The 16,023-nt window shown below is 47.4% G+C and overlaps 1 protein-coding gene across 4 annotated transcripts in view; it reads left to right on the top strand.

Annotated features, from left to right (window-relative positions):
- LOC142575598 (uncharacterized) overlaps positions 1 to 16,023 on the top strand; it is a 311,632-nt gene that overhangs the window by 150,445 nt on the left and 145,164 nt on the right. For all 4 annotated transcript variants that reach the window (XM_075685082.1, XM_075685080.1, XM_075685083.1 and 1 more), the window contains exon 2: positions 49 to 84. In XM_075685082.1, coding sequence (XP_075541197.1) covers positions 49 to 84 — 36 coding nt within the window. The remainder of the gene's footprint in view (positions 1 to 48; positions 85 to 16,023) is intronic.

Below are 16,023 nucleotides of genomic sequence, written 5' to 3'. Positions count from 1 at the left end.
AAAGCGTTCGACCACTTTCGCTCATTTCTTTCTTCTCTTTCTTTTCAGATCGTTGTGGAAGAAGTCTACATGGAGTCGTACGAGGTGAGATACAAGTCCGGCTTACTCGAGGAAGCTTGTATGTAGAAGTGTGGAAACACTAATGCGTGCTTTTTGTTTTCAGTATGGAGCTATATGCAAAACGTTAGAAAGTTTTTTTACCCGTTAGCGCACAACAGACGCAGGGACAGTGTCGACACACACTCTGTGTATGTTGGGCCCTAAAGGATAAAATGGAATACCAAACATGCCCAAAGTTGCGTTACTTCAAGTTAAAGAGCCCTACGTCGTTGATTGTTAAGCTTTGACGCTCTTCTTAAAGTAACTGCTGGGCCTTTCAGCTCGCTGATATTTGGTCGAAGTACATGGAGACTGAAGGAAAAGGAAGACAACTGTCAGGTTTATCGCAAAGTTGTTTTCTCTGCGCTAGTGGAAAGATGAAACGGTAGTGCGAATCACGCGCAATTGGATCTTTCCCATCGCCCTCGCATTGCCACATACCTGCCTACCTCGATATATTTTATTGGTGGGAAAGGGAAAAAAAGAATGCCGACTCTTGATCTAGTCACCTCACGTTTACTTGCGTTCACATAGCATCGGTAAAGGTAAAATAATGTCAGATTTAAAAAAAAAAAATTAACGCTGCAGAACTTTGGGAAACCAAGCACACAAATAGGTAAAAAAAAAATAAGCAAGATACCGTGTTGTCTATGATATGAAAAATAACAGGAACGGCGAAAACACGTAGCATTATACAGAGTATACACTGTGTCCCAAATAGTTCAATATGCATATGAAATTGCCTCATTCACAAGCTTACATATGCCAATGATAAACAGATGAGATAACAGATGCATACATATATTTATTGTATTCTTTATTATTGTTAATACCTTTTTTTTTCTTGCGTCTTCTTCTCTTATGTGATATGTCCTAACCACCCTTCTTTAATACCATTTGGGCCACTGTAGTTATGGGAATATACGGGGTGATCATTTTTAGGTTTTCTGGAATTTTTAGATACCGCCTGTGGCAGGTAGCATAATTTTTGTCTCTGGGCTGGATTATTGGAGGAGGCGGTCATTACTAGCACGAGAATTCGAAATACATAATGAACTAATTAACACAAATTGTATAGTTAACTTCTTAAATAACTAATTTATAGCACATATTGCAATTTATGAGCCGGTGATTTCGCAAGACGTATCCACTTGAAATGAATCTCCAGGATGACGCCAATTTATAGGCATTATTTCCCTAAGTTTGGGACGAAATACATGGGCGTTCCTGTTACTTTGTGTTTCAGTGCGTAAAAGAGCGTTTTGTTAAAAAAGTAAGCGGAACAACAGCGCGTTTTAGGGCGAGTTTGATGGCGCGTAACTCCGAACTGGTGTCATTCCGGAAAATCATTCGGGGGTGGATACGCCCGACAAACTCACCGGCTGCAATTTGTAAATTGAAGCATGTGCCGCGAAGTAATTAATTAGGAAGTTAATTAACCTACCTTTGTTAATTAATGTGTATTTCGATTCTTCGCGTAAGTAAAATCCTCCTGTCTAAACGGTCCAGCTCAAGGACTAGAATTGAGTTATCTGCAACAGGTGATTCGCAAAAAAAATTTCATAAAACTTAGAAATGATCACGCGTATAAGTGCGTTGCACTGACAGCTGTTGCGAGGTCACGGGTTCCATCCGAACCGCGGTTGCCGCATTCAGATGGAGATGAAAGGCAAAAAAAAACAACAACAAAAAAAAACATTCGTGTACTGTGGAATTGGGCGCACGTTACTGAAGCCCAGCTGATAAAAATTTCATCTGGGATTTGTCACTAAGGCCTGCCCCCATAATCAGATCAAGGTGCTGGCCCGTAAACTCCTAGAGGTTAACGTTCAATTAAAAAAAAAATTAAGTATACTAATGCGTACACTTAGCTTGGTACATGTACACTTACTCAATGTCGTAAGCTGTTTGTATTGGTTGTGATCTTGCAAGTTTCCGCATGTGACTCGCTAAGCGTACCGTTGCTCTTGCTGAAATCACTCGGACTGATTACCAGCGAATCCGTATCTGTAGATGCTTTAGTCTTCAACTACTGGTCTTTTGTTCGACTTGTTACTTAAGAGGAAGCTTTAGCTCGGGTGCTCCTATGTGAATAAATGTACAGGGTGAATTCGTTTTTTCTCGGCCAGCACTGCACCAAATTTCACGAGGTTTGCTGCATATAAAAGAAAAACTTAAAATCTAGTGCTTGTTGGTTTCGAACTTTTGATTTAGGTTGTCCATTTTTTATTAAGAATTGGCAAAAATCGAAAATTTCCAAAAAGGAAATGATCAAGCTTACAACTCCGTTACTTAGCAAGGAAAAATTATTTCACAATTCTATGAGTTGCATATGACAGTACATCTAAAGCGCCCACAATTTATTTGTTACACATGCATGTACAAAAGTTCAGTAATATGGAAATACAGCTTTTGCAGAACCATTGAAGATAACGTAATAAATTCACCTAAGATATAAATTGACATTTCAAGTTTTTCCGCTTTTAATGATCTAATAGATGCCGTTTAGAGAACCGCGATATTTGTTTTTGATTCAGAGCTACTAATTTATAAACTTCGTCCGTCTATTTTTTTCTAACTTGCGAATACTTTAAAATTTATTTAACAAAATTTAAGCCCTCAATCGAAATTCCGTTGGTAAAAATCATTGGAATTTAACTTTCGCTCTCAAATGCAACACATTTCATTAAAATCGGTGCAGGGGTTATTTCAGAAAAGCGCTTTTGCGTTGTACATGTATTTCAATGGGCCGTATCGCAGTGGGGTCCGAGCTAAAGCTTCCTCTTAATAGCTACCTATATATAACCCGCCAAAAATGTGTTCTGTTTTGAACCATTTCTCTCGTTTTCCTCAAAGGCATAGTCGATTATTATTTTATTGTGAAATTTGTACATGCGTTTGTTGTTTCTTTCTTATATTGCATTGTGAATGGCTTCCCCGTTTTTCGTAATTGCAGATAGTTCTTATTTCATAGTTTTTTCTTGAGTGATGTCAGCAACATGACTTAACATTCTGGTATCTTAGATCAGGACCCTTAACTGTAGCCTCCGGTTATCGGTCCAGACATTAAAGAATGTTATGTTACCCAACTGTAAATGAGTGAAGCCAAAGTATAATTAAAAAGTAAAATAAACGGCGTAAGTCGGGTAGCCATTCAGCTTGAGCAAGGTATGGAGCGAAGTGAGGAACAGCGTCTCCGATGTGGTCTAATCTCTAAAGTTTTGCAAATGTACGGCGAGAATCGAAACTTGGAACTCACGGTGATAACACCCCCGGAAGGTTTTACGGCCTTGAGTATAGGCATGACTACTGTCGCTGGTGACCCTCGCCCAAAGCGTCACATGAACAAAACGAATTTACAGCAAATGTGACATCTGACATTCACCGGCGCGGACACAGACGTCGTGCGTGACATCTGTAGGTCTCGAACAAGCGATGCAGACCCGCCACACATCCTGCTCAGTCATTCTGATTGTTCCACGTATTCCGCGTGATCATTCGTTTATATTGTTCCGTTTCGTAAGCTCGAGCAACGTCAGTGTGGCGCCATAAGAGGGCACACAAACATTGTCACATCAAGATGAAAAGAGGACAGCGTGTATATAGTGTCGCAATTTAGATTTCGTAACCTCGCCTGAAAACCCCGAACATACCGCGTTACCCACCAAACTTCATTTTGCCGAATTTAGCTTTTGAAGTTATTCAGCAAATTTCATGCGTTATCTCGCTTCCTTTCTCATTTTTTTTTCTTTTTCATTGCGCTTTCGTTTCCAAATTTGAACTGCGGTAGGGATGTTGTAAGACCTCACAATCACGGCGTGACATCAGGACAGGAAACGGTTCGCCGACGTGAAAGAGTTTCGAAAGTTTCCCTACTCCATTGTGACCGGAAATAAGCCACCCCGCTGCGTACACGGAGCACACATTCGCGTGACGGCGATCATTGTTTTTCTGTTTCTTTTTTCGGCTGCATCTTCCCACTATGGGCATACTTCGAGCAAAGGTACCAGCTGCCGCTCTCCACTATACTGAGTCGGGCGACTCCTAACCGTTCGCGCACGGCAAGCGGCACTAAAGAGTGTTGAAAGTGTAACGCACGCTTCCGGCGCTAGACGGCGGGCCAAGCGGCGGCAGGTAACCTCGAACCCGGGAAATCGGCGCGTGGATGGCGGGAAGAGCGGCATGTCATGGATGACTTGTGATTTGAGGAGGCACACGCACGCACAGACGCACAAAGAGAAAGGAAGGGTCGAGGTCGTCGGCGATAATTTCTTCTTTTCCTTTTTTTTTTTGTTGTTGCTGGTCGACGTTGGCTTCCTGCTCGTCGTCTGCATATGACTGGCTCTCTCTTTCCCTCTCCTCCGGTTTTGCTCTCTATACTCTAGTTCTCTCTTCATTTTTTACTCTCTCTCTCGAGCTCGCTTGGACGAGGGAAGGACGCATTCCGATGTCCTTTGTTAGTTTGTGATTCGCAGCAGCTCGCTCGTGTCCTCTGTGTTTCTTGCTTTTTATTTCGCTTGGTCATTTATGTCGTTTTGGCTCATCGGTTCATTGTATCAGTGCCGCTGGCTCTCCGCTCCGCCCGCCCCCTTGCGTCGCTGTCTGGTAATGAGCGTGTCGTTCGTTTGTCGTCTGCTACATTTTTTTTGTTGCTCTTCTGCTGTGCGGTCGGCGGCGGCGGCGGCGGCTTCTATTTTTTTGCTTCCCACCCGATCGTCTGGCTTCGGCTGCTGGAACTAATTTCAGCCGCTCGATGTCATCTGTGGTGTGAGCGAGAGTTCCCCCGCCATCTTCGGGGAGTGAAATGTACTGCGGAAATGCTGTTGTTTCGTCTTCTGTGGTGAAGTGAAGCCAGCGCAGGTCTCCATGCGGCGACGCTGAATGGCAGGTAAGCGGTTCGGTTGCTTCGCCGCACGCTTTCAACGAAGCAAAGCCAAAAACAAACAAACAGACTAAGCTCACTTCTGTTTCTCGTAACAACGATACCCGCATTTTAAGTGTGAACGGCGCGTGGGGAACACTTCGTGCTTTATACATGTGCGATCTGGATTTCGCGTTCTATTCGCGCTATTCTGGCGTAAAATGTTTCACAAGGACAACAAGGAGTCGCCGTGACACGCTTTCAGTATTATACCCAGAATGAGCCGGCAACCATGGACTTGTGCTTAAAGTGTCGTTTCATAAGCAGCTAAATAGTTGCATTCATGAACATAAAGTTATGCTAGTTTGTTGATGACTTGGCACTTTGGCGTACGACAGTCGGTAGGTGGTCCATTACTGCCCGGCCTCTTCGTAATAGCTGCGTGACGGCCTATGGCTATGATGTGAAAACATGCGTAAAGGAATATATTCGCGTAAGGAAGCACACTGTTCTTATTGGGAGGTTGCGGTGTTCTCAGTATGAATTTCGTGTCTGAACTAGTCAGCCGGACAATCGTGTTCCCGTGACTAGCTGTTTTTTGTTGTTGGCGTTCGTTGGTTGGTTGGTTAGTTCGTTCGTTTGTTCGTTCGCTTACTGATTCATTGACTTAAAAAACACAGATGTAAACAAGGGAGCAAGAGCTTGCGGCCCAGCTGTTCCGGGGCATCAACTATAACACTAATAAAACAGGTGCAATCAAGTGATATATCCAGCAGCCCCCTTGTGCACTCGACAAAGCCTGTATTCCTAATGTCGCACAAGCGGGGAATAAAGATGTCCGGATGAGGAAGGAAATAGGACAACGGTCCTCGAAATTAAAGTGAGCTTTTTCTTTTAATGTTTAAATTGCCATCTGTGGTAGCTGGCTCAACGTAGAAATCATATGGCGAAAATCACCCCATCGTTGCCAGCCTGCATTGCCCGGCATACCTGGAGCAACTCTACTATAAATCTAGGGTTCGTGTAGACTTTTTGCTGTTTGAAAAGCCTTATTATTTATTAGAAGGAATTCATGCTTCGAAGTACCCTGAAAGGGCAACTTGTTGCGCCTCACGGTCCCATGACACGAATGCCTTTTGTTTACCGCTACGTGTAACCATTCATGACATTCTCTTTAGCATTTCGCCACTCATTACGTTTCTGTCGGGATTCTGCAAGCCAATTATGTTCTAAGGTTGAGTGAGCGGTCACATTTGAGTAGACGAAAGAAGAGCAGGAAGTGAATAAAACAAAATTGATATACATAGACATGATTAGGAACACTCACCATGAGTAGCTGCTTATCCACCGAAAAGCGTGTCCACCAATCCCTACAGCTTCTAAGGCGTCCAGAATTGCGTGACGATCTCGCAGGCACGTTTCACATCAAGGAATAAGGCTGCAGTGATTCGTTTCAGATGTTTCTGGTGCTGTACATATGGAAGATCTTTCTTTGTTTTGACTGAAGACGGACCAACCCCGTCTAGCTATACCAGTCGTGGTGCACCGCAAGGCGGAGTACTCAGCCCTACCCTTTTCAACCTGGTGCTCGTTGGTCTCGCCGATTCGTTACCGCAAGCCGTACAGCTCTCCGTATGTGCAGAAATTTGCATGTGAGCTTCAGGAGCGACTCGTGTGCAAGTCCGCGCACGACTTCAGAAGGCTTGAACGGCCGTGTCAACATACCTAAGAAGGCAACGCCTGGTGCTTTCATCTGAGAAGTTTGCACTCGTTGCCCCGTCTGCCTTGTGGATTAGTGACCGAACTGTACCACATAGACGAACACACCGATGTCTTGTCGTCATTGTTGACAGAGACTTGTCTTGGAGCCATCACATCTCGTACATGACAAAGCCACTGGACACCATTGTGGACCTTCTCGCGTTTCTTGGCGGGCAGTCCTAGGGAGTAACAGTACCATCAATGTTGCAACTATATAAATCACTATTTTTAGACTTCCTGCGGTACAGCTTACCTGTAGTAGGAATTACTTGCATTACAAGTATCCGCACACTGCAGAGTGTGCAAGCCTCAGAACTTGACTCAAAGCACTCAGAACTTGTCTCGGTCTCCAAAAAACTACGCCATCGATTGCGACAGTGGCCATTCCCAGAGACGTTCCTTTGACAGTCTACATTGCTACAGATGTCCTCAGAGCACACTTCCGACACCTGACTCGGATTCCCTCGCACCATCTTGCTTGCTCGCCAGCAAAGAGGCCACATTCAGCTTTTGCCAAAAGTATTGCGAGACACCAGTCCAACTTTCCATCACAATTTACGACTGCTACACGATTATCAGACCCATTGTGGTGTAGCTGGAGCGCCGTTGCAAGCTTTGAAACAAGCAACCTTGGAACACATTCACAACGTGCACAGATTCCGGCAACATTTCGACACAGATTATTCGGTAAACTTCAACAGCCCTGCTCCTGCAGTCATCATCCCCGCAACATCTGAAGAAATCAAATTTCATATGTGACCACATCGACGGGTGAGAACTTGCGGCAACCTGTGCTGCATTTGATTTCATTAATCAATAACCGCCGCAACAATGAACAGTCTTTAGCGACTTTAGGGCAGGTCTTCAGTGCATACAAAGCCCAATGCCCCACGGACCCCAATGAACAACTGGCCTCAGAAATTCGACAGATATCGCAGCCATGACAAGGGACACAACATAATCTTTCAATGGCTTCCAGGACATCGCAGCATCAGCGGGAATGCCCAAGCCGATGAAGCCACCCGATCTACACATGAGAGTGGTCAACGTATCTCGATTCCGCTTTCGCGAACAGACGCTGCAGCTGTGCTGCGATTGATGTGCCGTGAATGTACTTTGTCCCTGTGGGACTCGAGCGTTTGTAGCATGTGTCGTTTGCGTTTGTTGTCTCCGGATATACGGATGCGTCTACCGCCTGGGTTACCTCGACGTGAAAAGACTATGCTGTACCGTCTGTGGCTAGGCGTTGCATTTACGAAGTGATATGCCTTCCTTATTGGAATGGTCAACAGACCCACGTGCCACGTATGCAACAGCAATGAGACGCTCACACACATTATCTTTGTCTGCCCACGATATTGTACCCAGAGACAAGGGATATGTAGAGTGCTGGACCTGTTGGACAATCGTCCACTACCAGAATTAAAAGCTTTAGATCACTGCTTACAAATAACATCCGCGCTGAAGGCCTCACTCGTGTTACTAAGGTTCCTGCGGTCTACGGGCCTTCACGATAGACTTTAAGAACGCCGCCCCCTACCGCTCTATAGTGTACTCGGTTTGTTTATGCTCGTCTCTTTTTATCTCCATCTATCTCTCTCTCCCCCTTCCGCTCACTTTCTATTTTTATCCCGCTACTCCTTCCTCCGTGCAGGGTAGCCAACCGAAACTACCTGTGGTTGAGCTCCCTGCCTTTCTATGCACCCTCTCTCTCTCTCTCTTCCCACTAGCAACATGGGCGTCCCAAGAAGTCGTCTGATCCGGAGTTAATTTCGAATAGTGAAACCGTCCACACACCTAGGAAAGAAAATTGAAGGTGTTAAGTTTCTTTCGTTTCTTTCTTTCTTTCTTAAATTGTGCCAATAACCTCGCGAGAATTGGCGGGAAGCTGCTCGGCGCGAATGCCGGGTTTCAGGAGGCCGAACTCAATTAACAAACAATTAATTTATACGAATGTCGTTCTATGAGTCACCAGCTAGAATCGCACAGTGAGGCAGGCGAACAAGAATGCGTGCACAGCGAGGCGGGACGCAGGTCAGCAATACGTGAGCCATCTATTGTGCATGCCCGATGTCGCGGTGGCCAGTCCACTCTTTCGACGTCCTTAAATGAAACTGTCAGGTGTCACCACGCTCAAGCCTGGTCCGCTTCACTGCGGAACTTCCTAAAGGAGCCGCGACACCTTTGCCGTGTCCTTTGCAGTGTCCTCGCCCTAACACTACCTAGTCTGCACAACATGGAGTGCGGAGTCACGGTTTTACAATCTGGAGCGAGTCCATGACGCCCCAACCGACTACACCTTTAGTGCAATCTCTTTAAGGTTTCCTTCTCGCAGCTAGGTGCACATACGTTACCAGTACACCGATCACACGGTCGCAACGTTCGAAAGGTCAAGCTGTCCTCCACTTCCTAATCTGGGACTCTGGAATACATGAACACTGTTCGACGACCGTGAAATCTCTCTGCGCTTTGCAGCGAGCAGGTTAGAATTCCTGCATTTAACGCACATGCGTGTGTATCTGCCCGTCGGCCTCGCGGACAGCAAAGAAGAATCGTAAACAGATTTGTCGAATGAGTGACAGGCAAGGAAAAGCACAAAAAAAATGTGACACCATGGGATGATTGTGCCCTCTTGTAAAGTCAGCTACAGAAACGCCACGTAGCAGCTGCGTACAATGAGCGGTTTTTTTTTCTTTGTTTGTTTTAGCTCCACATTAATGAGATCTCCCTTCCATGCAAGAGCGGCAGCTTTGACCGCAGAACTTCCTAGATTCGAAAGGCCTCGTTGCTGCATGGGCTCCAGACGACTTGCTCATACAGTATCACGAAGCGTAGCTTCATGAGCCACTCCCCTGTTTATCGAGCGACTCCCCCGCTAATTCCCCTGTTTATCTCCAAGGCCGCTATCGGAATTTCTTGCCACACCCGTCACTGGCTCGAAAAGCGATTCGTGCACTAGTGCAGTACTTGAAGTGCACCGGCTTAAGAGACCGTTTATAGTGTCCTTGTGTATGGTGTCCCTCCCACACGTATTCAGTGCTTACTCTCTCCCTTTCTTCCTCTTTCTATACCCTTTCCCCCACCCCCAGTGTAGGGTAGCAAACCGAATGATGTTCTGGTTGACCTCCCTGCCTTTCCTATCCTTGCTTTCTCTCTCTCTCTCTCTTGCGAAACCTGCTTGCATCCAAGTACATAAGGGATAGCTCTCAGTTCGATACCATTGCTGCATTCTGGCAACAGGTGAAAATGAACGGAAACAGCAGTACAAGCCTCGTAACATCTATCTGGAACGCGTGAACTGTGTGTTTCGCGTAGCTGTAGCAGTTCATCTCCCCACACATGCTGTTCTTTAGCGGTCTGCTGGAGTGTGAGGGGAACACTGGTCTCTGTGCTAGATCTCATGGTCAATAAACAGCTGTTTCAATAGTACAGCCACTCTGTAGCAAGATGGACTTCTCTGTCGTGCAAGTTTGCGCGATTAATGTAAGCTCCGGTCATCGTTCAAATGAATACGGAAGTGCTAGCTTCATATGCTGGGACTTGTCTCTCGAACAAGGTTTCATCAGGAGAGCCGCGCCTACATTTTCCACGTCATGATGGAAAACAGAATGTTTTTATTTTCATGCTGTTTGCTCTTGCAAATAAAACGACTACGCCACGATTAGTTCGTCAAGCTACCTCGCAGGAAAGCTGATTTTCCAATTTCGAGTTCTAAAGGTGACTCGGTTAGTTTGTTGCCGAATAACGGGAGCTTATCTGCGAGGCTGTGTAATGGCAATGAGGGCTGATCCTGGAGATGGGGTGGGTCGCGTGGGGTCGACTGGTGGGAGTCGCATGGGCGCGCACTAGCAGTCACGTAATTGTTCCGCTGCACAATGCAGCGTTGGAGAGGAACAGTCAACTCGCTTTATCAATATTTATTATTATTTGTTTTGAGAACAAAGATGCACTTGACTGGAAAGGCAAGGCGAGGATCAGGCTGGCAACTGCCACCGAAAGGGCCACCACGCTTAATCTTCAGAAAGGAGGAGACAGAAACGTAGAAATGAGGAAGAAGGTGAGCAAAGGGGAAAGAAGCAGCAAGATGACGAATCTCAAAGAATAAAGCATAATACACAGAGTGCAGGTCACACTACTAAGGAATGTCAAGATAGACGAAACATAGTGTCTGAGGTCTTGTCATTAAAAGAAAGAGAAATACGCTGCAAACGTGAACCTTAGTTACTTCTATAAAAGTAAGGAGAGCGCGATGAGCCTGATCGCGTCGAGTCGCGCAACCATGGGGGTACAGACATTCGTCGAGTGTCGTACACCGCAGGAAACCAAGGAGGTGATTGTCCTTCACTAGCGACGTGCGCGGCGCGGTGAAAGCGGGGCGCTCCAATATCAGGTGCCTGAAGTGTCCCGCAGCAACCGCAAGACGTACACGATGGAATGGCCACACGTCCTTGTCGGTATAAACGTCCGCACGCGTTCACACAGTCAAACCTTAGCTTCAGTATAGTTGCACTCTAGCGCGACGAGGCAAGCCTCGAGACCGCGATCACGGGGCGGGAACGTTCCACTTGCGACGCGTTGGTCGGGACGCTGCTTGAGTAGGGGGCGACTAATTAGCAGGCGAGCGTTATCAAGCTTGCACGAAATTTGTGGGCATATACAGTCGTTATGAGCGCAAGTTGAAGCGAGCCGATCAGTCTCGTCATTTCCGGCGATCCCTACGTGTGAAGGTATCCACCGGGCAAGTAGAGATGCCCCACGTGATGCCATTTCGTGGGCAGAGCGAGTAATGCTACGCACAACTGGACAATCAATTTGACTGCGTTGTAATCTGCCAAGGACAGCGCGGGAGTCCGTAAAGATGGCAATCTTCGTTGCGGTTAACTCCTCTTGCAGGTATTTCAGTGCAACGTTAATCGCTGCTAGCTCCGCAGTTGTTGACGAGGCTGGATGGGGTATATGAAATATACGTTGTGCTTGAGCCGAAGGGCAGAAAGAAGCTGCAAAGGCGCCTTGACCGTCGCTGTGTACAGGTGAAGCTGTGAATACTTGGAGATAATCTGGAAATCTTTCGAAGATGTGTGACTGAGCCAATCGGAATATTGCCAAAAGAGGCAATATTCAAATTGCCTTTTTAGCAATATTTGGCAAGTGACTTTTTGTGTATGTCAGGAACTGCGAGATAAATGCGTAATAAGTGTTTGTTGATATCTTTCGGAGGCGGAGGCGTAGCTGAAACGGCATGTTCAGAACTGTCAGCTATGTTCATAAATAATGCCTGCATTTCTTCCATGCGAGAAAACGGGAGGGGAATCAGACGATCAAGGATGATTGACCATTCGATGCGTGCTGTAGACGCTTAACATGATATAGAGCTGTCTGGTCGGTTTGCAGCTTCAGGAATAACTGATGGGCTCCAGTGAGTAATGCAACATATTGCATCTCACGAGGTAATTCAAGCATTAGTCGGAGGACAATGCGATGATCTCGTTCCAATTGAGCTGTCAAACTAGATCGTACCGGTAACGGACCGGTAACGCATACATCATGCCTCAGAGTACAGATTACCGGTACACCCACAGAGCCGTTGTTCGGCCGTAGCCGGCAGCTTTAGCTGTCATGACGGCCGCATACTTAAGGAGGGATTGCAATATCCGTTGTACAAACTTTACAGCAGGACGCCAAGAGATTCGATCATCCACAATTAAGTCCAAATAACGGTGTTGTCACAGAGAGCTTATTGGCGCATTTTCAAGGTACAGTAGGCTCAATGTTCGACGAGCGCGTTGGTTAGGGTGATATGCTATTGCAGCCGACTTATCAGGTGATATCTGCAGGCGAACTTCACCCAAGTACTCCTAAGCCTTATTCAGAGCCTACAAGCTTGCACGAAGCCACGGACCAAGGCTCGAAGGCTCGCTTACCCACAGTGCAATATCATCTGTATAGCTAGCTGTGCCCACAGGGAAGTCACTGTCCCGAGGCAAGCGACTTGGAAGCGCGGCAAGTACGGTGGTAAACAGGAGCGGCAATGAAAAAAAACGCTGCTTTATGCGACACCGCACTTCGCAGCGCGGGATTCACTTGTTATTTCTCCGACACGCACTTTCACCCGGCGCACCGATAGAAAATTGCGCACAAAGTGGAGCAGGCAACCCGAAATTTCCGCGGGTGCAACAGCGAAAAATAATCGCTTTATGCGGAACCGAGAAGAAAGCTTGCTGTATGTCTCGGAAGCGCAAGTCCTTTCCTTGGAAGTTAGCGCTATAACGCTGGCGTGTGAGGAATTTTTTTTCTTCTCGAAAGAAGCCGTGCATATCGAAGAGCCGACAACACAGGCAGTCCTTATGTAGCAGCAGTTCATGAATTTGCGCACATGTTCATTCAATTCCTTTATATGTCAGTCACAATTTTTGCAGCCAACACATGTCTTCACTCCACCGCTCCATATTTTGCAGCATGAATGGAACACTGCGCTTTAGCGAAAGCCCACTTTTATTTCCGACAGCTGATCACACAGAAGCAAGGCAGAATAAGTAGTGGTATCGTATTCGTGCGCTTTCGCTGAGGCAACGTGCGGCGCGCCGCAGAAAGCGTTTCTCTAGAGCAAACTCCTTCGCGAAAAAAGTTCACTAGACGGTAGTCTGGCAGCCCGCAATTTGTGTTGGTCTTAACCAAATAGGTAGGTGACCTGAGCCCCACGGGTCTGCTTCGCATGACCAGGCCAAGCACACATCTCTCGTTGATATCGCAAGATCTACAGTGGCATGCTCCTTTCCCATGTCTATAAATGCAGGTGAACCATCATTCAGCGTTTGCAGATCATTCTTGATAAGCTGGTTAATCTTTGCCCCACGACTGTCTTGGGGACAGGAGCACCATCGCGGATGCATCGGCATTAAAATCTGCGCATAACACAAATGATGCACCACACCGAGAGACTTAGCCTTCAAGTAGTGAGGTACCTGAATAAAGTGCCGGCTGGTTGCATGTGCTTGCTACCATCGTAGTCACACCCGTGACGCTCGCACTAACACCTGTACACTCAAGCTCAGCCCCACAGATGTCTGTTTAAAGAACCTTGAAATCCAAGTCAGCTCGTACGTATACTGATGCTTTCGAAGCATTGCGCGTATGCGCCGTCTCAACACACTGAAGAGAGCCACAGGCTGGTTGCGCGCATCGAGTGTTACCGTGGACACTCACGTCGCCTGGCAGTCGATATTCCTCTTTCCTTACGTTAGTTTCCCGACGCTCTATAACATCTGGTTGAATTATCATAGCGATGAGTCGAAGAACTATATCATCGTGCCGCGTTTGCAGCGACGTACTGACATACCATTACAGCAGAAAGGGGCGAAGCTGCTGACCATTGATAATATTATTTACGGTAAAACGTCTACTGAAGGCCGTCGAGGACTGGAACGAGGGCCTCCAAAAGTTGCTCTGCCGCTAATGCCGCTGGTGTCTGACGACCGGCGGTTATAGTGATGGGGTTGACAAGCATTCATCTTCAGAAAATTAACAAGTTTCGCACAGTCGTTGGCTGAGACCGGTTTAGGTACTGTAGTTAAAATGTTCTCAACTATGGTCGCAGTCTTTGTAGAGACTTGTTCCGGCGATTTCTGTGACAGCACCGGCCACAATGACTCTGAGAGTCAGAAGGTCCGCTCACTCCCTTTCGATGCGTTGTGTCTTTGACAATTTTTGAACGCGCTGCCTTTGCTTCGTCGAGGCATTCCCAGTCGCTGGACCAGCGCTACGGTGACGCGCTTTATCGCGAAGCCAAATGACACAGCACCTATGCGACGAGGGAAGAACGTGGATTGAACGTGGACTGAAGTGCACGCATCATGTGTATTTTAGAATCGCACTTAACTGACACTTTACACGAACGCTTCCTTTAGCGTTAACCACAATAAGCGCGCTGAATCTGTCATAATCGTTTCACTTTTAACGCGATAGCGTTAAGGAGCTCGTGTCGCAGAAAAGCCGGTGTCGTCGGCGTCGGCGTCCGCGGCGTTGGCCGTGAGCGATAAATCACGGCACGCACTTGATAAACAAAAAAAAATTGGAGGACGCTTAAGCTTCGCCTTCAAGAGTGGAACGCGACAGCGTTCCCGTCGACCCGCCAAGGGGTATTGGGCTACGGCGCAGCGACAACGCGCCCCGCATCGGACGCGGTGAGCGTCAAGCAACGCAGCGTTCGGCGCGACAACGAAATGCGTGCCTCAGCAAGCGACGCACGCCTGAGCCTTCTAAGGTAACACCGCGTTCACTAGAGGCGCTTTTGTACCGCTTTGAAGCATCGAACTCGTGGCTCAGTGGTAACGTCTCCGTCTCACACTCCGGAGACCCTGGTTCGATTCCCACCCAGCCCATCTTTGGAAGTTGCTTTTTATTTATGAAGTGCCTGCCGTGATTTATCGCTCACGGCCAACGCCGCGGACACCGACGCCGACACCGACGCCGACGACACCGGCTTTTCTGCGACACGAGCTCCTTAACGCTATCGCGTTAAAAAGCAACTTCCAAGATGGGCTGGGTGGGAATCGAACCAGGGTCTCCGGAGTGTGAGACGGAGACGTTACCACTGAGCCATGAGTTCGATGCTTCAAAGCGGTACAAAAGCGCCTCTAGTGAACGCGGTGTTGCCTTAGAAACGAGCTGTTTCTAAGGCTCAGGCGTGCGTCGCTTGCTCCGGCGCACATTTCGTTGTCGCGCCGAACGCTGCGTTGCTCGACGCTCACCGCGTCCGATGCGGGGCGCGTAGTCGCTGCGCCGTAGCCCATGGTCTTACACCCCTTGGCGGGTCGACGGGAACGCTGTCGCGTTCCACTCTTGAAGGCGAAGCTTAAGCGTCCTCCAATTTTTCTTTTTTTCTTTCCAATTCTACGAACGCAAGTGGTGCGTTTGCGCCGTCGCTGTTAGCGTTGTCCTGCTGTCAAAGTATCGAAACGCTTGCGCGGTCAACTCGCGGTGAATTAGACGGTCTCCAGCAAAGAGGTTTAAATAAAGAAAAGTCAAGGGCACTTAGGTATCGTTACGAGGATGAATGCGAAAGCATCGTGACGTCTTCACGATGACGACTCGTTTTACAAAACCTAACGGTATTGTTTTCACGCTGCCTCGTATCAGTTATCGCGTCACGTGCATCGGCTTCGTCCTCGTACTTGCGTCAGACGTCCGAAGGAGCCGGGCGCAGGTACTGTGTAGTCGAAGTCGAAGGTTCGTCCATCGGAGCGCACGACAGAACTCACCGAAATGACCACGTGCACCGACTGGCTAGGGCCACTACTGCCAGC

This window comes from Dermacentor variabilis, chromosome 3, assembly GCF_050947875.1.
Source record: "Dermacentor variabilis isolate Ectoservices chromosome 3, ASM5094787v1, whole genome shotgun sequence".
Classification (NCBI taxonomy): Eukaryota; Metazoa; Arthropoda; class Arachnida; order Ixodida; family Ixodidae; genus Dermacentor; species Dermacentor variabilis.
Note: the sequence above shows the minus strand (reverse complement) of the source record. Positions and strands in the feature narration are given on the sequence as shown.